At 49.1% G+C, this 24,720-nt stretch overlaps 1 protein-coding gene across 3 annotated transcripts in view; it reads left to right on the top strand.

Moving 5' to 3' along the window:
* The window catches only part of PCSK6 (proprotein convertase subtilisin/kexin type 6), a 165,862-nt gene that overhangs the window by 23,652 nt on the left and 117,490 nt on the right, over positions 1 to 24,720 (top strand). For all 3 annotated transcript variants that reach the window (XM_043921580.1, XM_043921578.1, XM_043921579.1), the window contains exon 2: positions 24,471 to 24,575. In XM_043921580.1, the coding sequence (XP_043777515.1) occupies positions 24,471 to 24,575 (105 nt within the window). The remainder of the gene's footprint in view (positions 1 to 24,470; positions 24,576 to 24,720) is intronic.

The following is a 24,720-nucleotide window of genomic DNA, read 5'->3' on the forward strand; positions in this document are numbered from 1 at the left end:
CAGATCCATTCATTCTCAGTCTGGGGTCTTTCATGATTGGAAAATAAGGCTCAAACTCTTAGTCTCTTTCAAAATCTCTGCTACTGTTGGAAAGGTCAAAAGTCCCAATGTTCACTCATCGCCCCCATAATTCCAGTTTGGCTTTGATGCAGTCGCTTCGTCTGCCGGCTTGAGCACAGTTGTCATTCTTGCCTGAAGTGATAGATTGAGTTAGTTGAGCAGGTTGAATATGTCACAGAAGTAAGCAAGTTTTGTGATCCATTCTGTGTCACTGAAATGTGCTGCCAGTGGGAGCCGCTTTTCTAAAAGAAATCTCTCCACAGTGTGGAGACTCACATTCAGAAGCAACCTCTTTGACATGAGTAGTGAAACTCAGAAGACATTCAGTCATGGCAGCCACTCCATCTGAGCATATACAGACACAAAATGACCAATTCAGTGTTCCTGATATGTGAACATTTACAGGCTTAAATAGTTCTGCAACTGTGATGTTGATTGGCAACAAAAGTGCACATAACCCATCCACCTGCACATCCTCCTGAAAAAATCTCACACAGAAACAAGCATTATCTTGTCAACACAGGTAGACTCATCAGACCTCTCTGCTAATGATAATCTGTATTTGTAACTGCTCCCCAACACTAGCATCACTGCCTCAGCTCCATCTCAGATCATCAGGTGTTAAGATTCTCATAAGGAGCAAGCAACCTAGATGCTTCACATGTGCAGTTCATAGCAGGCTTCATACTCCTGTAAGAATCTACTGCCACCACTGATCTGACGGGAGGCGGAGCTTAGGTGGTCATGCGAGTGATGGGGAGTGGCTGTAAATATAGACGATGCTTCACTCGCTTGCTCGCTGCTCACCTCCTCCTGTGCAGCCTGCTTCCTAACAGGCCACAGACGGGTACTAGTCCATGGCCTGGGAGTTGGAGACCCCTGCCATAGCATGCTTTTAAGATTCATTCATTTGAGTATGTTCCAGTACTTTATTCTTTTTGTTTCCAAATAATATTCCAAATATTCCTCTGTTTGCATATGCCAGTATCTGGATATTTTCTTTGTCTGTCAGTTGATGGACATTGAGGTTATTTTTGTTCTGCTCTTTTGGCTCTTGTGAGTAATGCTGCTGTGGACGTTTGTATGTAAGTTTTGTGTGGAGCTATGCTTTTACTCCTTTAGGGTTATACGGAAGAGTGGAATTGCTGGGTCATGAGGTAGCTCTCTTTGACCTATTGAGAAGCCACTGGATTGCTTTCTAAAGTAGCTCTGTCACTTTACAATCTCTCCAGCAGTGTATGAGTTTTCCAGCTTCTCCACAGTCTCATCAACAACACTTGCTATCATCTGTCTTTTGTATTGTACCCATCCTAGTGCTGTTGTGGTTGTGGTTTGCATTTTCCTGATGGCTGATACTGTTGAGCATCTTTCCATGGGCTTTTGGCCTCTTGCATGTCTTCTTCAGAGAAATATCTGCTGAGATCGTTTGTCCATTTATAATTGTTTTGTCTTTTATTATTGCATATTTTAGACACAAGTCCCTTACCAGGTATGTTATTTGCAATTACTTCCTCCCATTCTGTGGATTGTCTTTACATTTTCTTAGTGGTGCCCTTTGCAGCACAAAGGTGTTTTTTTTGGTCCATTCTTTCATTCTCTGTCTTTTAATTGGTATATTTAGACCATTCACATTTAAAATCATTGCTGATATCATTGACTTAATATCATTTGTTCTTCTTCCTGCTTTTTATACCTCCTCTAATTATAATGGAGCATCTTAATAATTCTGTCTTATTTCCTCACATAACACATCAATTATACTTCTTTAAAGTATTTTTTTTAGAGATTTCCTTAGAGTTCACTATATATACTGTAAACTAGTTTATGTCCACCTTCAAATAGCCCTGTGCCACTTGAAAGGTAGTGCAGGCGCCTTGTGATGGAGTCTTCCCAGTTTCTCCCTCCTGCCCTGGTGATGCCAGTCGTCAGGAGGAGTGCTTCCTGTGCTCTTGTTGAAGAAGCCCCTCCGTACCTGAGGTCAGCAGTCTCTCCCACGCTATCCGCCAGTGTCACAGAGGGCAACAGATGGCACTGTGGCCTTTCCTTTAGAATAGCCCCATCCCAGCACCCCAGAGCAGGTCAGGGTGTGTCATCGTTCCCTGGCACGTGTGCTGGGCTGTGTTCTGGAGCTGGGAAGTGAACCAGGAGGTCCCTTGGGGGCACTGGACTCACTGTCAGGCAGACCCAGTCCATGAACAGAATAGAACAGAATGTTGCCATCGCATCACCCCAGAGAGGTCCCTCGGGGGCACTGGACACACTTTCAGGTGGACCCGGTCCTTGGACAGGACATAACCGAACACATGGAAGGTTCTGTCAGTTCAAGGCAGATCCTGTGGGCCAGGGTGGTATTTCAGAGATATGGGACCAGTGTGGATGCAGAGCTTGAGTCTGATGTCCACAGGGAGGTCTGGGTGTCCCCAGTGTACCCTGACCCGAGAAGGGTCTGAGAGCATGGCAGAAGGCCCTCACTCATGCCAGCTGCTCTTGTCCAGTCCACCCCAAAGGCAGTTCCTGTGGTCACCGAGGAGCTCTGGGTCTGGGCACTGAGATCCCGGGGACTCTACTGCATGGTGCACAGTGGCTCAATGGGCTTCAGCTTCCACATGTCAAGGGGCTGCCCCTCTTTTCCTGGGTTCACGCCACCTCTGTCATCACCTCACCCCCTCCTGGCCTCCGTCAGCTGTGTCTGTCACCTGCCTTGACTTCAGAATCCTTGGTTCCCACTGAGAGGTGGTGGGATGAAGTAGCCCTGTCACCTGCCAGACAGAGAGGACAGCTACCTGGAGCCTGTAAGGGATGCTGCCCTGCCCCCAAGCACGCTCTTAACCCTTGGTGAGCAGTTTCCAGGAGACTGAGCCCTTCACTTTTACCCACTGACACCAACAGCAGCAGGGACGACCCTTTTGCAGATGGAGATGAAAACCTCTGAGGCGGGCCTGGCTGTTGGATGTGTGAGCCCCTCCCCCATTCCCTGGGGACCCAGTGTCTGTGAGTCTGGAGAGCCACTGCCCCGTGGGTGTCCTTAGTTCCAGCACCCTGACCTCCCCAGCCATCAGCCATCAGCTTTGGCTCTCTCTTGATGCTGACTGGCTAGTCTCGGCGACTGTAAACACGCCCTGCGTGTCTGAGTTACATGTTACAGGTCCCGGTGTGGGGAAAGCGTTGTGTCAGTTTGTCTGGCCCTGTCTGGGCAGTTTACGTTCCCTCAGCCTGCTGTCTGTGTGCAGGCTCTGCTGGTGCACAATGACTCCCCCAGGGCAGCTCCATGACCTCCGGGGCCCATCTCATTGATGGATGTGGGGGCAGGGGTGTGGGCTGGGTCCAGAGGAGGAGAGGCCCCCCTGTGAGGCTTTCTGCACAGGGACACACCTTTTGCTCACACTGGTGGGAGGGCTGCTTCAGTAGATGAGTGAAGTCAGGTCTAGTTGTGACCAGTGCGTCTGACGGGCCCACTTCTTCCCACCGCCCTTCCCAGTCGTTATTTCAGAGTGTTGTGCATTGTGATTTTTTTTTTTCTTTTTGACTCTGGAACCTTAAAGTTGCACTCTGGGGTGCCACAGTGGCCTGCTGGTTCCCCATGTGTGTTCTTAATTACTGATTTGTAGCTTTTAATTCCCCTCTTTCCTCCCTTCCCCACCATGTGCTCTCTAAGGCCATAAGCAGAACCCACCTGACTTTATAGGCTGTGCAGTCACAGTTGTCAGGTTGCCAGGCACCTGTTCCCCCCAGGCCCCATGCACCTCCTGCACTTCATCTCATGTATCAGTATGTGTAATCACGGATGCTCTGGATTTGCATGTAACCCAGTGCCGTGGATTACCCTGAGTCCTACACGTGCACACACCCAGTCCCAGCAAGGTGGTTGTCTCAATACTCCAGGAATGTATACATAGCCCAATCCCAGGATCCCCCTTTGAGGGACTATTTGAGGATCACTTGCAGTAAGGATTGCTTTATGAGTCAGGATCTCAGCAGGAGAAATTAGGGTACTGGGAGGAGGGTAAATTGATAGACTCACCTTTCCCTAGGTGTGGGCAGAGTTCAGAGAAACCACCAGGGACTGTTAACAACAGAATTGCTTTTATCCCACGGCCCCAAAGGGATAAGAGTGGGAAGTGATGGAGCCTAGGAGGAGAGATGGCCTTGATCAAGTGCCTTGAGAAGAGCCACAACTTCCAGGGAGACACAGCAAGCTTAGGAGACCCTACAGGGAGAGCCAGGGGAGTAGCTCAGCCATGTTTACTCTCCCCCATCCCCCCTCTGCTCCCTTCCCAGGGTTTTCCAGGACCAAACCGCACCCTCAGCCAGAGGGCGCAGAGCTCACTGACACAGTCCTTGTTCCTGGAGCAGAAAGCCAGGTGGAAGAGGTTGGAAAGGAGATGTAGGGAGTTAAACAGAAGATATCTGGCCCATTCCTGTAAGCTCTAAAAGCTTTGGTTTGATGTCTCACACTTAAATACTTACTCTGGCTTGAACTTGCTTTTGATGTGAAGAAGGGATTTAACTCCCTCCACCCTATCCCATATAAATTTCCAAGCACTGTCAGTTTCTAAGTCCCTCATTTTAATTGATGTTTCTGATAAATCAAGTTCAGTATTTGCATGGATTTGTCTCTTTTCTGTTCCTGGGTTATTTGTCTGTCCCTGACCCAGTGCCTCATCACCTTTCTTGCTGAAGCCTTATAATAAAGCTTGATGTCTTTTCTTTTTCCAGGAATATCTAGGCTATTCTTGGGCTGTTGGTCTAACATATTGACTTTGAATCAATTTGACAAGTTTCACGAAACAAATAAATCCTGTTTGAAATTTGCCAGAACTTTTATATAATATATAAATCTGTTGGATGTGGTTATTATGTCTTTTTGATATGGGGTCTTCCTGTCTGTGAACATGGTATATCTGTTTATTTAAGTTTCCTTTAATGTCTATTAGCAAAGTTTTGTAACTTTCTATATATAGGACTTACATTCTTTTGTTCAGTGTATTGTTCAGTTCCTCAGTTGTGTCCGACTCTTTGCAACCCCATGGACTGCAGTACACTAGGATTTCCTGTTCTTCACCATCTCCTGGAGCTTGCTCAAACTCATGTGCATAGAGTCAGTGATGCCATCCAACCATCTCATCCTCTGTCGTCCCCTTCTCCTCTTGTCTTCAGTCTTTCCCAGCATCAGGGTCTTTTCTAATGAGTTGACTCTTCACATCAGATGGCAAAGTATTGGAGCTTCGGCTTCGGCATCAGTCCTTTCAATGAATATTCAGGGTTGATTTCCTTTTGGATTGACTGGTTGGATCTTGCAGTCCAAGGGACTCTCAAGAGTCTTCTCCAACACCACAGTTCAAAAGCATCAATTCTTCGGCGCTCAGCCTTCTTTATGGTCCAACTCTCACATCCATATCTGACTACTGAAAAAAACCATAGCTTTAACTATATGGACCTTTGTTGGCAAAGTAATGTCTCTGCTTTTTAATACACTGTCTAGGTTTGTCATTGCTTTTCTTCCAAGGAGCAAGTGTCTTTAATTTCATGGCTGCAGTCACTGTCCACAATGATTTTGGAGCCCAAGAAAATAAAGTCTGTTACTGTTTCCATTGTTTCTCATCTATTTGCCATCAAGTGATGGGACTGGATGCCATTATCTTAGTTTTGTGAATGTTGAGTTTTAAGCCAGCTTTTTCACACTCTTTCACCCTCATCAAAAGGCTCTTTGTTCCTCTTCACTTTCTGCCATAAGGGTGGTGTCATCTGCATATCTGAGGTTATTGGTATTTCTCCCGGCAATCTTGATTCCAGCTTGTGCTTCCTCCAGCCCAGTATTTCACATCATGTACTCTGCATATACGTTAAATAAGCAGAGTGACAATATACAGCCTTGACGTACTCCTTTCCAATTTGGAACCAGTCCGTTGTTCCATGTCCGATTCTAACTGTTGCTTCTTGACCTGCAGGTCAAGGAGGCAGGCAAGATGGTCTGGTATTCCTAGCTCTTGAAGAATTTTCCACAGTTTGTTGTGATCCACAGAGTCAAAAGCTTTAGCATACTCAATGAAGCAGAAGTAGATATTTTTTCTGGAATTCTCTTGCTTTTTTCTGTGATCCAACTGATGTTGGCAATTTGATCTCTGCTTCCTCTGCCTTTTCTAAATCCAGCTTGAACATCTGGAAGTTCTTGATTCACATACTGTTGAAGCCTGGCTTGGAGAATTTGAGCATTACTTTGCTAGCATGTGAGGTGAGTGCAGTTATGCAATAGTTTGAACATTCTTGGCATTGCCCTTCTTTGGGATTGGAATGAAAACTGAGCTTTTCCAGTCCTGTAGTCACTGCTGAGTTTTCTAAATTTACTGGCATATTGAGTGCAGCAGTTTAACAGCATCGTCTTTTAGGATTTGAAATAACTCAACTGGAATTCCATCACCTCCAATTGCTTTGTTTGTAGTGTTGCTTCCTAAGGCCTACTTGACTTTGCACTCCAAGATATCTGGCTCTAGGTAAGTGATCACACCATTGTTCAGTGTATGGATACCTTAAATTTTCTATATATAGGAATTGCACATTTTTTGTTAAATGTATGGTACCTTAAGTTTTCTATCAGTTGTTGCTAAAAACAATCACCCAGTTGACTTTTTAAAAATATTGTTCTTTCTTATATCCAACCGCCTTGCTGTAAACTCCCTTATTCTTTCTAGTAATTGGGAATGCTTTCAATATTTCCCTGTTAAGATGGATATTTGCTATTTGTTTTTGTAGATAGCTTTTTACCAGGTTAAGAAATTTCCTTTCTCTTTCTAACTTGCTAAGAGCTGCTTCTCATCTGGGTGTTGAATTTTAGCAAAAGTTCTCCTGCATCTCCTTTAATCTTGTTCATGTAATGATTACGTTTATTGATTTTCTAATGTTAAAATACCCTTGCATTTCTCAGATAATCTAAACATGGTCACAGTGGATTATCTTGTTTATGCTTTACTCAGTTTGGCTTTCTAATATTCTAGTTAAAAGTTTGCTTCTGTATTCATAAAAAAAAAAAAAATGAACCCATGATATATTCCTTTCTTGTACTATCCTTGTTTGGTTTTAATATAAAAGATTTTCTGGCCTTACAAAATTTTACTCTTTTTCTATTCTCTGGAAAAGTTCATGGTAGACTGAGATGATTCACACCTTGATTTTGGTAGAACTTACTCATAAAACTGTGTAGGCCTGTTTGTGTAATAGAAAACATTTTTTTAACTACTGTTTCTGTTTCTTTAATGGAAAGTCTGACATCCAGGGACTTGCTTATATTATTTACATTTTCAAATTTGTTAGCTTAACATCATTCATAGTGCTTCTTTATTATTTTTAAATTCTCTGCTTTATTTGTAGTTATATGTCTTCTTTCATTTACAACATCACTTCTTTGTGCAGAATCTCTCAGTTTTTCTCTATTGATATTGCTGTGAGTTTGCCCTTCTTCCTAGATTTTGGCCTTGTTTATTCTCTTTATTATAAATTTACTTTCTCTTTTTGCAGAATTCTGCTCCTAACTTTATTATTTTCTCCCGTGGTTTATTTATTTAGTTAAACAGTGGTTTTAGTTAGACTCTTAATCTCATGAATTTTCAGTGTGTCTACTTCTAATATGAGCACCTAAGGTAATACATTTCCCTTCCACTGCCTTATTCACTGATGCTTATAAAGTTGTTGTATGTAGTATTTTCACTCATGCCGTTCTATGCATTTTTAAATCCCCATTATGATGTTTTCTTTGACCCATGAGTCATATGAACATGTTTTGTTAATTTCATAGTGTGTGGATTTTTTGACTCCCTCTTCACCTTACTGATGTTGCTCTTAATTCCACTGCCATAAGACACTGTGTTGTCTTGGAAATCAGTTTTCTGATGCTGTGGGGAACCTGCTTCTAGCCCTGGTCCTGGATCAGGTTTTGATAAGGTCCTGTGTGTCTGGAAAGAGTGTTGTCCTCTGTTGTTGGGGTGGAGTTCTGGGTCCTTTGGACCCTCTGTCTCCGTTGCCTTTTTGTCCTGTTCTCTGGGGATTTTGCTGTGCCTCATGGCTTCTGCAGTCTGGGGCATGTCCAGGAGGAACAGGTTTGGGCTGGTCCTAAAGGATGGGGAGGATCCTATCTGATGGAGGAGGAGGGCCTGGATGAGGGAGCAGCATGGATAGCGGTGGGACAAGGCCACAGAGTGGTGTAGCCTCTGAGGGAGGGCAGGGAGGCCAGCACCAGAGAGTTTGGGCAAGGCCCTTCACAGAAGAGAGGCAGGGGAGAGTTGTCTGAGGGGTCAGAGGAGCCCACAGAAGGGAGGCAGCCGAGGGCTGAGCTGGTGGAGTCTGGCTCTGGGGCGTGTGCTCTGGTTACTGGGATGCCTGGTAGTGCTCAGGGTCTCCTGAGGTGACAGCCTGACCACCTGGTCAGGGGGCTGGAAAGGCAGGAGTCTCCAGAGGTCGCCTGAGGGCAGTGATTAGAACAGCAGCCCCAGAGGACCAGGTGGGGCAGGTGGGCCATTGACCAAGAGCATCCAGGTTGTGGTGGATGGGTGGGGAGAGCTGTGGTGAGGAGGGATTTGGGTGTGGGGGCCTGGCAGGGGCATGCCCACTGTGGTTGGAATTGTGGAGTGTCTGGGAGAGATGAGGGGAGTTCTGAGGCCAGGGTGTCAAGAGGGTTGTTTATCAGGTCATCAAAGTCCTCTGTCAGTGGCACAGTGGTAAGGAAAGAGGAGGGGGAACCCCTTGACGTTGGCCATCCTGGGAGCACAGGGGTGGCGGGTCGGTGGACCTGGGTGGGGGGAAAGCTCCCGGAAGTGTCCTGTCCTGGGAGGCTGCCCATGATCATACTGCTGACTGTCAACCCTGATGTTTCTGAGGTGAGAGGGAGAGCCGTGAACACATAGGCTGGACACCAGGACTGAGAAACCAGGACACACTGCTGACTGGGGGCTCCCAGGCAAGTGGGAGCTTTCAGCTAAGATGAGATTAAGACATGGTATACAGATACACCACATGGATGGAGGAGTGTTTTGTTTGTTTGTTTGAGGCTTTTTAAAAAAGTGATCACTTATGGTAAAAATACATGCAACATACAATGCACCATTTTCACCATTTTTCAGTGGACATTTCAGTGGCATTGGGTATACTGACAGAAATCCTCCTGTGGCAAAACTGAAAATCTGTGTCTGTTAAAACTAATGAACCACCAGGAAATTCCCTCATTTAAAAACAATGATAGGGATTCCCAAGGGTTCAGTGAGAGGACTTAGTAGGGGCTGCGTGAGACTCTGTCCTTGTCACTGGGGAGAAACACAGTAGAGCCTACGGGGGCTCACTCTAGGCTGCTGGGCCTGTTGCTTGTGGGGAGATGCCCTGAGAGGAGCGGCGCTGCGAGAACGGAGCAGGGCAGGCCCCGGAGGTGGGGGGTGGTCTCCAGAGGGGCCCAGGGGCGCATGCAGCCCCCCGGCTATATTTTATTTTATCTAGAATGGTTTCAGAAAATTGGAATATTTACTAACTAGTTACTAACATTTAAACATTGGGAGGAACACTGCTCAGTATTCTGTAATAACCTAAATGGGAAAAGAATTTGAAAAAGAATAGATACATGTGTGTGTGTGTGTATGGTTATATCTGAATCGCTTTGCAGTACACCTCAAACTAATTAATACAGCATATAAATCAACTATACACCAATATGAAATAAAAATGTAAAAAAATTAAATTTTGGGATATTTCAGATAGAAATTTGTTTCTAGCATCTCTTTTTAAATGAGTTTTATTATTACAAAGTTTATTATAAAATTTAAAAATTATTAAATAATTTTTAAAATTAAAAAGTTATAAAGTATTGTAAGAGTTGCATTTTAAAGTTGAACATTATACTTCAGCTTATTGATAGGAACAATAAATTCAGTGCTACCTACTTTTTTATAATTTTTAATTTTTTAGTTGAAGTATACGAGGTACAGTCCATAGGATCGCAATGAGTCGGACATGACTGAATGACTAAAAGACAACAGCAATAGTTAATTTACAATATTGTATTAGTTTCAGCTATATAGCAAGGTGATTCACTTTTGATATTTATATTATATATATTACTTATAGCATATATAATATATATATATTCAGATTCTTTTCCTTTGTAGCTTATTACAAGATATTGATATAGTTCCCTGTGCAACAATGCAGGTCCTTGTTATTTATCTGTTTTATATATTAGTGTGTATGTGTTGACCCCAAGGCCCTCCGTCAGCTTCTCTTGAAAAATAGGAGAGCTGGTCCCTTCCCCACAGAGAGGCAAAGAGGGAGTGTGACCCGAAGGGTCATGTTAGATCCTGTCAGGTCTCAGGACAGATGCACTCTGTGCCTCAACTTGGCTCTCTTCCCCAGTGGGGCTGGGCATCATCCTCCGAGAGGATTTGCCCATCATCCTCTGGGAGGGGCAGGTCCTCGCTGCTGATCTGGCTCCAGAAGAGAAGCTGCTGGGCCTGGGGGCACAAGGGTTCAGTCTCTGGGCACCCTGTTCCCACTCAGGGGATGTGCCACCTGTCTGCCACTGAGAGTGTGGAGGTGCCAGTTCTTGGCTCCAATGAGGGACTGTAAATCAGACAGAATCTCACAGAACTAATGAGTGCACCTCACTCAGACAGAGTTTGTCTTACAGACTTGGTAACATGAGTGATGACAGAGGCATGAATTCACCTCACAGAGCTGAAAAAAGTGACTCAACCTAGAATCAATTGTATATTGCAACCTCATTCTCTACACGTGGATAAAAAAGGAACAAGAAGGAAGTCTCTCTCAGGGACCTGAAACACCCTGAGGATGGCCAGATGGGGTGGGCAGTGTGTTCCCGGCCCTGCCAGTCCCCACGGCCCGGTGCAGGCCTGGCCAGGGGGTGGGGCACTGTTCACTCTGGCTTTGTTGGCTCTGTCGAGGTGGGAATGTTTTCTCCACAGGGACTACTGATAAAGAAATATGTGTGTGTTTTTAATTGAAATTAAAGAGCAAATGGGATTTGTTATCTGGCTTTGTGATTGACTTTGTTGTAATCCATTTTCCCTCCAAAGTGAGATGCATATTACTTCTTACAGAAATAATAGAGAAAAAGCTCCTTGAACAACAGCCTGCTCTGTGTCAGGCCCTGGGCAGACATCTTATTGTGTCCTGCTTCATTTATTCTCCCAGCAACCGTGGGGTGGGGTGGGGGGTTAGGAAGGGGTGCTGTCATCCCCGCTGCCTAGTAAGGGAAATGACAGCAAAGAGAAATTAAGGAACTTGCCTGGAGTATCTTCAATGAAATGGAGGACCTGGCGCTTAGCTCCAGGCACCTGACTTCAAGGCTGCAGTCACTGCGTGGAATCTCCCCTGCCCCGAGTTCCATGCTAGGCAATGACCAGAGTCCCTTTGCCGTCACCTCCCTGCCCTGGCCCCATCTTGCCCCGTTTTTCCTTGGAATCCTGGTGAAGAAGTTCTCCCCACTAGCAGGATGCCAGCCTCTCAAAGCACAGGCCCCCTTCCTCTGTAGAGGCATCGGGCCACCTGTTGCTCGGAGTCCGTGATCTGAGTGTCGGCCTTGCAGAAGGGCCTCCACTGGGCCTCCCTCGCCTGTCCTCAGCTGCTCACTTCTGTGGATCTCCTCCAAGAGGCAGGTCCCAGACACCGTGACCCAGCTTGAGACCTGCCTGGAGCCTTGTGGAGAGAGAAGAGGTGTGAGCGGACAGGTGCCCGGCAGCTGTGTGGGTGTCCCGGGCATAGTGAACACGGGATGCCATGGTGGCAGGGCATCCTCGGCCTTGTTCACAAGTCACTGGCAGACGGTCGTGTGTGTCGACTTTGTGAATCGTGGGCGGAGGTGAGGGCAGACAGAACAGGGTGATCTGTTTCCTCTCTCTTTCCTTTTACACACTGACTTCTTGCCTATAAATGAGTGCTTTTGAAGTTTTACTTTGAATATGAAAGTTCTGTTGGGATTTTTTATGGCTGCACACCCCATAAACCATCATGTTAGCATGAAAGGGCCCAAGAGACGCTGGCCCAGCGCCTCCTCAGAGAGTGGAGTCCGACCAGGGCACAGATGGGTGGCCCCAGTGGCCTCCGACCCGAGATGCCGCAGCTGCATGAACAGTCACAGCACCACAGCAAAAGGCCCGAGGGGAGAGCTGCACAAGGCCCTGCTGTAGTTTATAAACCAGGACTTGCTGTGTGGCTGGGAAAGGGCAGTCCAGGTGGGTGTTGGTGGAGCTGGGGCAGCTGCACCCCCCAGGGGACTCTTCTCTGTGAGTCACAGGTGTGGGGTTGAGTCCTGAAGCCAAACGACAGTGCATGGCTCTCTTCCTGTGTGCTTGTAGTGCACGCTGTCGAGTTTGGGCACTCATGTGCTTTTGCTGAAGGTTTCCCCGGTGATTCAGAGGTAAAGAACCCACCTGCAGTGCAGGAGACACAGGTTTGATCCCTGGGTTGGGAAGATCCCCTGGAGGACAGCATGGCATCCCCCTCCAGTATTCTTGCCTGGAGAATCCCATGGACAGAGGAGCCTGGCAGACTACACTACATGAGGTTGCAGAGTCGGGCACGACTAAAGTGACTGAGCATGCACTCATGTGCTTGTACTGAAGGTTTCTTAGTTCTGTAAAATACAAGCCTCATGTCTGAGTGGGGTCAGCCCCCATACCCCCACCTGCCAAGAGGCCAGCTTCCAGGATGGGCCTGGGCTGCCTGGTCAGCAGACCCCCAAGGACAGGCATCAGGAGTTAAGGGATATTGGATTAGATGAACATGGGCTGTCTTCTTGGGCATGGCTGTCTCCTCCCTGGTGTCTCTTTTCCTTTTAGGGGAAACCACGTAATAGAGAGGGATTCAGGACTGAGATGAGCGGCCTGGAGCCAAGAGTAGTTGGTAATCACGGCTGGGCAGTATTGCTGGGCTCTGTCCTATCCCAGGGGGGCTGCACCTCCCCTCCTCCAGCCTCCAGTGCTGCTGTCACTGGGGCTAGGGGTGCCCAGCACCCAGAGTGACCCCAGAGACAAGTCAATTTTAGGAAAGGTGGGACAAGAATGTAGAGGAGACATTTTTTCTGTAATTGCAGTAAAATACACATAATAAAATTTACCGTCTTAACCATTTTTAAGTGAACTGTTCAGTGATATCAAGTACGTTCACATTGTGGTACAACCGTCACCCCCATCGTTTCCAGAACATTCTCATCTTCCAGAAATGAAACTCTGTCCCTCCCCTGGCCCCTGACTCCCACTGTCGCTGTCTCTGTGATTGTGACTCGTCCTCTGCCTCCGTGGGGTCACACAGGATTGTCCTGTGTGCGTCTTGTCTCATTGAGCGTCAAGTCCTCTAGGTTCACCCATGCTGTCGCAGATGTCAGAGCCACCTTCCTTTTTGAGACTGAGTGATAGTCCCTGTGGGCATGGACTGTACCTTGTTATCGCTCCATCCATCCACAGGCACTGGAGGTGCCCCCTTCTCTTCGCTACTTACATGTCTGTTGAAATCCCTGCTTTCTCTTCTTTGGGGTATTGAAGCGATGTATTTTTAAAGTGAATATTTTAAAGATTAATTTCTTCAAAACACTTTTTAATTTCCCTTAGGATAATTCCTCTCAAGTGAGAGTTTCAGATATTAAACTTTGAGTCTTAAACATTTCTCTCATAAGGACAGAAATCTTCTTTATAAAATCTTGTAGCCTTCTCACCCGCCTCCATCAGGTAACCCTAGGCTGCAGCTTGGTGCTGGCCCTTCTTTCTGGGGAGCCTGGGAGGAGGCCAGTTGGACCAGATGGGCCTTCCCTGGTTTCTTTGCTCAGGGCATCCCAGCATGGACCACTCTCCAACCCACACCACCCTGAGTGCTGTGTGGCCATTGCACTGAAGGTCGCTGGTATCATCTCCACTCACACGCCAAGGTGCTCTCTGCTGAGGGCAGTCTGCGTGTGTCTGTCCCGGGCTCTCTTACCTGGAGATGGGACCCTCTGGAGTGAGGCTGTCCCCATATGTCTTCCGTGCTCAGCAAGAAAAAGGCCTGTGCTAGCATGAGGAGAGCCCAGTCCCCTGTCACAAGGACCGTGGGCTACCTGCAGCGGCAAGTGGTTGCAGGTGGGCCGCATGACGGGGCCCACATTCACCAGTAGTTGCCAGTGAGGTGCTGGAAACTTGCAGGAGCTGAGGTAGGATCGGGATGCTGGCTTCCTGTAAGAGTTCTAGGTCCCTGTTCTTGACCTGCCCACTGCCTCCCAGTTGGGGATCCCTCTCCCCCATGGAGACCACGCACTGCAGAGCAGTTAGCAGGCAGCAGGGACATGGGGTGAACCCAACCTCACCCTCACATCAAGTCAGATTCATGGAGGTTGGGGGGTGGTCGAGCTTAGAAATGGGATAAATGACTAATTCTGGAAGTCATAAAGACCCCTTTAAGCAGTAAAGGGTTTAAGATGAAAATCTTCAGAAAGGCCGTGTAGTTTTTCAGATGTCTCTCTGTGGATGTAAAAGGTGTAGCTTGATCTGTGCATTAACCATTCTCATCTGAAGCGAGACCATTCAGCTTGGTGACTTCAGGGAAAAGAAAATGAAGTCTGTTAAGTAAAAATTAATGGTTTTTCAGGAATTTGTAGGAAGTCGAGCAGCTTAATGACATGCTTTGGGTGGATGCGTGTTGAGGAAAGCAATTTGAGCAGACTAGAAAATTGTGCAATAACCTTAACTTGGGTCAGAATTGTAATTACTGCAGTAACAGAGTGTCGCTGTGTGTCTCTGTGACCAAAATGGGAAGCAGGATTTTTTAAAAACGCTTTTAAAAGTAACAACAACTTGTCCATTCTCTCTCTCTGGACTTCCTTCATTATAAATACCAGGTAACCCAGTGCTGGCTAAATATAGGTTCAGTGGCCATCTCTGTTTATGACTTTCTTTAGGCGGAAGTCACCAGCACAAGTCCAGATTAATTTGGTGTGTAGGTTTTTATAGGCTCTAATTAGTTATGTTTTTCTTGAGCAGACCAACTGGGATCAGTAACATTATATAACTGAACTCTGACGCCCGAGACTTTTCAAACACAGACGCCTCTCTCAGAGCTGGGGCCCCTGGGAGATGCGGACCCGGCGGCCCGGCGGCCAGCCCACTACAGCTGTGAGCAGCCGGGCTCAGAACATCTGTTTCCAGCCAGGGGCAGCTCCGGGAGTGATAAACTGAATACTTTCTTGCAAAGTCAGAAGCCTCATCTGCAGCCCATTGGTTTCTGCATCCTTGAGGTTTGACATGGCACGACCACTTATCAGCTGTTCCCTGAGGCAGATTCCACTGTGCTGGCCCAGGAGGAGGCGGGGCGGCCAGGGACAGAGCAGAGTGTGTGCTTGACCAGCCTCCCTGCCTCACGGTCCAGCAGCCCTGCACCTGCATCTGAGTGTCTGAGGTCACGATGGCCGTGGGAGGCCTAAGTGGGTGGTGGACCTTTGGAGCCATGGAATGTCATCTGGGGTGGACCCAGCACGCTCATCAATGACTTTGCTGCACAGCAGACTTGATGAATGACTCGGGGCCCTCCTCCTCTGTTCTCGAAGCTCTGCAGAAACCACCAAGTCATCTCCTTTTCCTCCGGGAAGGCAGGGTGTGCCTCCTGGCAGCACCCCGGATCCCGCCCACCTCACACCTGCCTTGCATAAACAGGGAGGTGACATGAAGCTAGCCATGCTCACACTGATGGGAAAAGCAGGACCGGAGGGGCTCTTCCTGTAAACACCCCAGCCCAGGCATCTCTCCCCATTACACTTGGCCCCTGCCCCTTCTTCGCTGGGCTTTGCAAGCTGTTGCTGCACACCCCCCCCCCCCGGCCCCTGCCCCAACCTGTGGTCCCCTGGATGCTTCCTCTCCATGGAGTGCCACCACCTGCCTCCCAGCCCCGCAACCCTTAGAATGGACATTAGAGGAGCCAGCCTGGGCCTCACCCAGCCACTCAGCTGGTGGGTGGTCTGCCTGCATCCACAGCCTCAGGACTGTCCTGGGAAGGGGGCTAGAGAGCCCAAAGGCCAGATGGCTGGGAGGCCTGAGGTCTTGGTCACCACCACACTGGACAGCTCTGTGTGTGTGGACAGGAAGATGTGTGTCCTTCCAGTATGACTCAAGGTCTGTTCATTTCACCAAACATTTCCTGACCTCCTGCTGTGTACCAGATGCTGCCAGTGCCTGTGGGTTATACAGATGACAGTTCCTGCCTTTGAGGAACTTATCTTGGAGGGAGGGACTGAAGATGGGCTGTAGTGGGCACATGTAGGCACACTTGGCCCTGGGAGGTCCAGAAGGGCTTCCTGGAGGCCATGACAGCTGAGATGATAGTTAAAATCAGAGCAGGAGGTAGACTTGGTGTGAGATGGCTGGCGTGAGCAGGCTTGGGGGTGTGAAAGCAACCAAGGGTCCCTCCTACACAGCAGCATCACTAGAGAACAGGGGTGATGCTGGCGAGGCCAGGCCTGTGCCAGAGGGAGAGCTGACCTGGCTTGGTCGTGGAGACGTGCGTGTGCCCTATGAGGGGTCCATAGGCTTCTGCTCCTCCAGGAGGTGGGGATGGCGGTATGGTGGAGACCATAATGGAGGCCAGGAGGCAGTAGGGCCTTGCCCCATGGTGGGGGCGACAGGGAGCCTCCAGACTTGAGAACCCTTCAGGCTGTCACTCTCGGAGGGCTTGGTGACAGATGCCTGGGAGGATGGTAGTACCTTCACCCAGAGCAGGGACTCCTCAGGAGGAGGGGTCTGGTGAGGGTGAGGACAGCAAGATGGTGCTGAGTTCAGGGTGATGCTCTGATTGTGGGGGTCGGCGCAGCCTTCCCAGCTCAGCATGCTGAGTAGGGGCGGGGAGTTTGGTGGGGCCAGTGAGGAAGGGCCAGGCAAGAAGTGGAGGGGCCTTCTCCTAGGAAGAGCTGTCCTTGGGGTGGGGCACGACCCTTGGCTGTAGCTCAGTGCCTCCTGGAGGTGGTCCAGACCTCGACGACCAGGACCTCCGTGTGGGGGCAGGCCCAGCCACAGCTAGTTTGTTCCTATTTGCATGCCAGGCTTCCCTGTCATTCACCATCTCCCAGAGTTTGCTCAAATTCATGTTCATTGAGTTGGTGATGCTATCTAACCATCTCATCCTCTATTGTCCTGTTCTCCTGCCTTCAATCTTTCACAACATCAGGGTCTTTTCCACTGAGTTGGCCCTTGCATCGGGTGGCCAAAGTATTGGAGCTTCAGCATCAGTCCTTCCAGTGAATATTCAAGGTTGATTGCCTATAGGATTGACTGGTTTGCTCTCCCTACACTCCAAAGGACACTCAGGAATCTTCTCCAGTACCACAGTTGGAAAGCATCAGTTTTTTGGCGCTCAGCCTTCTTTGTGGTTCAACTCTCACATCCATACATAACTACTGGAAAAAGCATAGCTTTGACTATATGGACCTTTGTTAGCAAAGTGATGTGATGTCTTTGCTTTTTAGTATGCTGTCCTGGTTTGTCAAAGCTTTCCTTGCAAGGAGCAAGCGTCTTCTGATTTCATGACTGCAGTCACCAAATGTAAGTGCACACAAATCTGAATGTACAACATGCGTGTATATATACACATTCTCACATCTGTGCACACATACAGTCATACATCTGCATATGTACGTACATGAATACACAGGCACCCATTTCCATGCCTGGCCATCCGCAAACACACCCATCAGAGGTATGCATGGGCCACAATGGTCTCTCTCCAGATTCCTGCATGGTAGGAAGGAGAGTGAGCCCCACGAGGCCCTGGGCTGCTGTGAACAATGTGTTGTCAGGGACCAGATGGGGTGAGTGGGGTCACCATGACAACAGCACTGCAGATATGTCCAGAGGCAGAAGGGTGATGGTTAGGAACGTGAACTCGGATTCATCTCCTGACTGTGCTGCCTGCAGTGAGGGGGCGGTTCTGAACCACTCAGAACCTGCATCTCCCCATCTACACCATGAAAGTGAAGATGGCACCTGCCTTGTAAGGCTGCTGTGAAGCTCAGGTTGTGTTGTCTCAGCTGGAGGCCTGGGACAGGGGGTTTCCCTGTTCTGAACCAAGAGCCCCAGCAAAAATCAGGGGCCCCGGGAGCTGCACAGAGAAGGAGAAGACAGGACTTGCTGTTCCCTGCTCTTTTTGTGCCTGTTTACTGTCTGTATTTTGCACTGAGTACGTGTAGAACTAGTTTCCAAAGTGCCTCATGGAGGGTCCCGGTTGGAAACCACATCCAACTCTTCACTGTGGGTTCCTTGATCCCATTTCTTCCAGTGTTCTGGCTTAGAATACTTAGCCAGGGTTTTAATGATGTTACCAATTTTATCAACTAATATGTATAATTACATACCAGTGTTGAGTGAAGAGACGTGGGCCTCACACACTCAGCGGATTGTTCATTTTCTGGCGGGTGCAGTAGGCTAAGAGAACAGCTCTGATTAACCCATCATGGAAATAACACAGAAGAGAAAGAGAAAAGCATTTACAAAAATTTTATGTTGTGACCACACCCACCCAACCCCACCAAAAGAAAAAAAAATTAACAAAAAAACACCTCACAGACTGGAGATTAGATTCACTGAGGCAGAGTGGATTGAGGTTCTGGGGGCTCAGTGCCAGCAAGGGCTGGTTGGCAGCTGGAGAGAATGGGAAGAGAGGAAGAAGAGAAGACTGCCTGGGCACTTGGGCAGCAGGGTTCTGCAGCAGCCGCTGCCCCCTGGGTCAGTTGAGCAGGTGGCTCAGCCACTGGCCAGGGAGGTGGTGTGCAGAGCATGTGCAGGTGTGGCTGCCAGAGCACAGTGTCCGGGACAGCGGGGCTGTGGAGCTGGGACAAGTGCCCACATTAATGTCAGTGCAGAAATCAAGTGAATACAAGGGCCTCTTCTTACCCATGGGATCGCACTGCATTTAAGGTGTCTTTTGTGCCCCCCGCCCCCGCCACTTCTCTGTCTGCTCTTCTGACTCCAGCTCTTGTCGGTCTGACCCTGAGGCTGCAGTGATCCTCAGCCCTAACCCGTGTGCCTGGGTGTCATTCGGTGTGAGACTGTCGCCGGTTTGTCGGGCACAGTGGGGAGAGTCTGAACGTAATGCTGGGCTTAGCCTCCTCGGCTTCAATTTTTCCATCTGTGAAGTGGGGCCATCTCTGTGGCTCTTCCCTGACTCCCACCTGTGAGGCCAGGGGCAGTCAACTGTCCCTGTGTTTACCCCAGCCAGTGGCCACATCCCCAGTGTCTTGCCCTCCCGTCCTCCTATTTCATGAAGGCCCTGGCAAGCTTGAGGGACAGTGCCCTGAGGGGGAGGGCGTAATCCGGGTGGGGAAGGTCACTGAGTGAGGGGGCGGGGTGCGAGTCAAGGGGCAGGAAACAGCCGCGTGGTAAATGCCGCATCATCCACGCTGGGCCATGTCCCACTTCAGGCAGGGACATGAAGGGAAGCAGAGCTTCCCGCTCTGCTAGCTCTTGATCCTTTCTTTCTTCCCATCTTGGAAGCCTCATACTCCTAACCAGTCCTGATGCTGGGGCGCATGAGTCAGATGGGAGTGACCAGGTCACTGAACAAGGATGGTGCCTGGAGAGGAGGCAGGTCCGTGACTAGATAAGATGCTGAAGGCGTTGACCTCCTAAGCAGAACCCCTTGGTATGGGGACTGGTGGTCTGGCCTCAGGCTGGTGGACCCCCACCCCAGACACACCCTGCAGTAAATGCTAGAGTTTCAGGTTGGCAGGCCTTCTCTGTAAGGTCCACACATGGTCTGTTCTAGGTGAGGGGGCAAAGGGTACCTGTGGCAGCCACTGGGCTCGGCATCATGGTGTGGGGGCCCATGTGTGGGCAGGGTCCCCAGGGAAGCTTTACTTACAGAAACAGGAGCTGTGTGTACGTCCTAGGATGGAAAGCAGGGTCACCAACAGACACCACACACTACACTCAGAGCAGCACCATTCACAGCAGTCAGGAGGTGGAAGCAGGCCAAGTGCCCATCAGTGGGCTAATAGACAAGCGATGATAGCGTATGCCCACCATAGAGTGTGGTTCAGCCTGAAAGACGGAGGGAGTTCTGACACCTGTGGCAAAACAGGGGTGAACCTGGACATCATGTTAGGGCAGTAAACCCGTCACAGAAGGGCCAGTGGTTCCCCTGAGACAGCCAGAGTTGTCAGGTTCACAGAGACAGAGCAGATGTTCCGTGCCCCGTCTGCCCTCTGTTTGCCTGTTCGCAAATCTTTCATCACGAGGAAGGACGGTTTCTGCTCCCCATGCCCGCACACTGCTCCAGGAGGGCCCAGAGGGTGGGAGTTCACATGTAATGAGGGCAGGGTTTCAGTTTGGGAAGATGAGAAGGTTCCCAAGATGATGATGGTGATGATTGCATGACAGTGTGAATGTGCCTGGTGTCCTGAACTATAGATACTTAAACACTGTGACAGTGGTAAACGTTATGTCTGTTCTGTGTGCTAAGTCACTTCAGTTGTGTCCGACTCTTTGCGACCCCATGGACTGTAGCCCACCAGGCTCCTCTGTCCATGAGATTCTCCAGGCAAGAATACTGGAGTGGTTTGCCATTTCCTCTTCCAGGGGATCTTCCCGACCCAGGGATCAAACCTGTGTTTCTTACGTCTCCCGCATTGGCAGGTGGGTTCTTTACCAGTAGTGCCACCTGGAAAGCCCTCTGTCTGTTTTACCACAATTTAAAAAGCTAACACAATAAGCAGGAGATAGATCATTTGCCTGTGGTCTGTCCTTGGCTCACTGCCGCTCTTGAGTGGGTCAAGAGATGGTTGACCACATGGCGTGTCCTCAGGCTTCAGGATGTCACGTCCATCCAGGCGAGGGTGGTGCCAGGGCCTCTCCCAGTGTCAGGACTCCCTCTTCAGCATCTGGCCCTGCCTTCCCCCTCCTCCCTCTTCCTGCCCTCACAGTCTTTCCAGGGTCAGGCTGTCCCATGCCCTGTCTGCCCTTTGTTTGCCTGTTCACAAATCTTTCATTTCAAGGAAGGACGAGTTCTGCTCTCCATGCCTGCACCCTGCTCCAGGAGGGCCCAGAGGGTATACAGATGCACACAGAACCCTGGGAGGATATGGGTGGCAACTGTCAGAGTCCCCAGTAGCCAGGAACCTGACTCATTCCCCTGTTTCCTGAATCAGATTCCACCTTCTGCACCTGGCGTTGTTAGGATGGGAGGGTGTCCTCGACTGGTGTCCCCTTCTCCCCTGCACCTTACCCAGACCTTTATCATCCATACTGAGCTGCAGATGAGTTCCCAAAACAGATGTGGCATTGCCTGTTGCTGCCCCCGGGGCAGTTTGTCTGGTTAGCACCATGGGAGCCATCTGTTCTTCCCTGAAATTGCTCAACGGGAGTGACCGTCTGAGCCCTGCTCAGGGTGGAGCTGGATGGGAGAAGCATCACTGGCCTGCACCACCTGGGTACTGGCCTTTGCAGTGAGGCTGGGCTGCTCTAGGGCCAGGTGCTGCCCTGAGTGGCGTCCAGGGCTACCCTGACACGGGCCTACTTGGGTCTATGCATGCGTGCTCATTTGTGTCTGTCTCTTTGTGACCCCGTGGACTTTGCAACCCCATGGACTATAGCTCACCAGACTCCTCTGTCGATGGAATTTTCCAGGCGAGAATACTGGAGTGGGTTGCCATTTCCTCCTCCAGGGGATCTTCCCAAACCAGGGATCGAACCTGCGTCTCTTGTGTGTCCTGCATTGACAGGCGGATTCTTTACCACCTTTCTACCTGACAAGCCCAGTGCTTAGAGTTGGCAGCTCTGAAATTAATCCCTCCCCTTGCCAGCACATTGGATTCAGCTCTTAGTTTCTCCATGTCCCGAGTGGAAATTGATTTGAACACCTGGAGTTAAAAGACCCAAAGTTGTGATACATCTCCCAGGGATGGTGGCTGCTTATAAGTTAATATGTGGCTTAAACATTGCTGTAAGTTAAAGTTGCATTATTGTTAAATAATAGCTTAGCTTGCTCTAGGAGGAGCCCTTTGACAGACATAACAATTAACTTTGGTGAAAAAATGAGCAGTTAACTGTAGGAGGAGAAATAAGAGTGCTTCTTTGCAAAACAGGGCAGAAATAATGAGGTTCATGATGGTTGAAAAATGCTTGAATTAGAAAATGAACCAACTAAAAAAAAAGAAAATGAACCAAGAACCATAATTGCAGAAGACCATGTATAGAGCACTTACTGCCTGCCAGGTACTTTGCTGGCTCTTTATATATGAAGAGCTGTGCCTGACTCTGTGTATGTGTATGGGTGCGTGTATTGTTGTTGTTGTTTAGTCACTCAGTGGTGCCCAACTCTTTGTGACCCTACAGACTGTAGCCCACTGGGCTCCTCTGTCCATGGGATTTTCCAGGCAAGAATACTGGAGTGGCTTACCATTTCCTTCTCTAGGGGATCTTCCTGACCCAGGGTTTGAACCCAGATCTCCTGCGTTGGCAGGTGGATGCTTCACCACTGAGCCTCCAGGAAAGTTCATGTGTGGTGTATGTATGGTATGTGTGTGCAGTGTGTGTGTAGTGTGTGTGTGGTGTGTGCGATGTATGTGTGTGTGGTGTGTGTATGTGTGTGTGTGTATAAGTGGTGTGTTGTGTGTGTGTGTGTGGTGTGTGTGTGTGTGTGGTGTGTGTGTGTGTATGTATGCATGTATGCATGTGTGTATAGTGAGGGAAGAGGGGAGAGGGAATGTCTTGGAACAAACCTCAAAGGTAGTGGTTCCTGTTCTCACAAGGAGACTAAGACTTAGAGAGGGTCTGAAGCCCAGATTCCCCAGCAGGTAAGGCTGAGTCAAGGTGCATCCCAGGCCCAGGGAGGGATTGAAGGAGCCTTGGAGAGGAGCCAGGGTGAGAATTCCAGCTCCTAATACAGCCAGGATTTCCTGAACAGCAACTGTGTTCAAGGCACTAAACTAGGCAGACACCATATAGACTATAACTGGCTAACCTTCACAGCTGTCATGGTGTTCACTGTTCTGTGCTTAAAAACAACTGAAACACCCTGGAGCAAGCTTGAGCAAACAAGGAGGTTCTTCATTTCAAGGACAAGTGGTGTCTCTGGAAACTGAAAAGCAGGATGCAGCCGGACTGCTGGGTTTTCTGGATATGAGGGTGAAGGGTACAGTCAAGCAAGGCTCTCTCTGTAGACACCTGCTCAATCTTCTTGTGGAAAGACGTGGAAATGCCTGCTCAGCATCTCCATGTCCCTTTAGGTCTCTGCCTGGTCCTGTCCTTTGCACTGGACAGATGCAGTGTCTGTGAGTAGGAAGAGGGGCAGCGGAAGGTCATGGTGAATTGGGTGGACGTTAGTCCTGCTTAAACAAGTTCTTGAGGTATGTAGTTTTATCCCCACTGTACATGTAAAGAACTGAGATTTGCAGGAGGGGAATCTTGCTCAGGATCACAGGATCGTGGGCAGTGAAGAAAATGGGCAAGGTTTGGATGAGCCCTGTCTGGCTGAAACCAGGCTCGTCACCATGACATCTGACTGCTGCAGAAGACAGTCTGTCTTAAATCCACCCTCTCATCAGGAGCTGGAAGAGAAACTAGGGTGGTTCAGCCTGAGGAGGGCAGCCTGAGAGTCTGTGTAGCATTTGCTCCATCTTCAGTGACAAGGCTCTGCTCAGGGGTCGTGACCAGCCAGCTGTTTCCAGCAGCCAGTGGAATTTAGGAGGAGAGGCAGGTCTCCTGAGTACAGTGTCCTAATGCTCCAGGGTTGTGAGACACGAGACAGGTTGGGGCTGGGATGGCGGGAAAAGGTGCAGGAGCAGCCTGCCATGTCCCCTCCAGCCCTCAAGCTGAAATCCACCCTGATAGACCGCTGCTGGCCGAGAGTCTGGACACCCTGGGACTCGGGTGTTCTCAGCTGACCTTTCCACAGTCCCCAAGCAGATGGGGCTGCGTGTTTGCCTTGGCTCTTTGCTGCACTTGGGAGCGGATGTTCATTCTTAGATGTCTCAGTGTACCCGGGGCGGGGGGGGGGGGGGGGTGGGGCAGAGAGCATGGAGTTTGTTTATAAATGAGTGTTTGGTACAGACTTAGACCTGACTTGACACCGAACTGAGCTGCTTCAAGGATGCTTAACCCAAAATGAACATGAATTCTTGTCTAAAATAACTTGGCCATGGTAATACAAACTTTAAATGATACGAACTCACTGCAAGATCTGGGGAGCATGTACTTCATCGGAAATACCACCTAGTGTTTACCCAGAAAGGGGTCTCCGAGTTGACATTCACAGACCTTGAATCTGTGGCAGAGTTGTGAGTTGGGGAGCGTCACGGAGGGTATTCTCGTTCTGGGGGCAGGATGGGTCTCTCAGAGGAGGGGGAGGTGTTCTGAGAGGCAGGGTTTGGTAAGGCTATACTGATTGGTGGTATCCTGCTTCTTGTTTTGCAGATTGGAAACCTGGAAGATTACTACCACTTTTATCACAGCAAAACCTTTAAGAGATCGACCTTGAGCAGCAGAGGCCCTCACACCTTCCTCAGGATGGACCCCCAGGTACAGCTCTGCTCCCTGGGCAGGGTGCTGTCTTAGGGCCTACAGTGTTTTGTGTGGGTTGTTTGTGTCTCTGGTTCTGAAAATGCCCAAGTCTGGATTTTAATGAGATTCTCCATGACCCTAAGTTTTCCTCTCTGAACAAAAC

Source organism: Cervus elaphus, chromosome 13 (genome assembly GCF_910594005.1).
Source record: "Cervus elaphus chromosome 13, mCerEla1.1, whole genome shotgun sequence".
Classification (NCBI taxonomy): domain Eukaryota; kingdom Metazoa; phylum Chordata; class Mammalia; order Artiodactyla; family Cervidae; genus Cervus; species Cervus elaphus.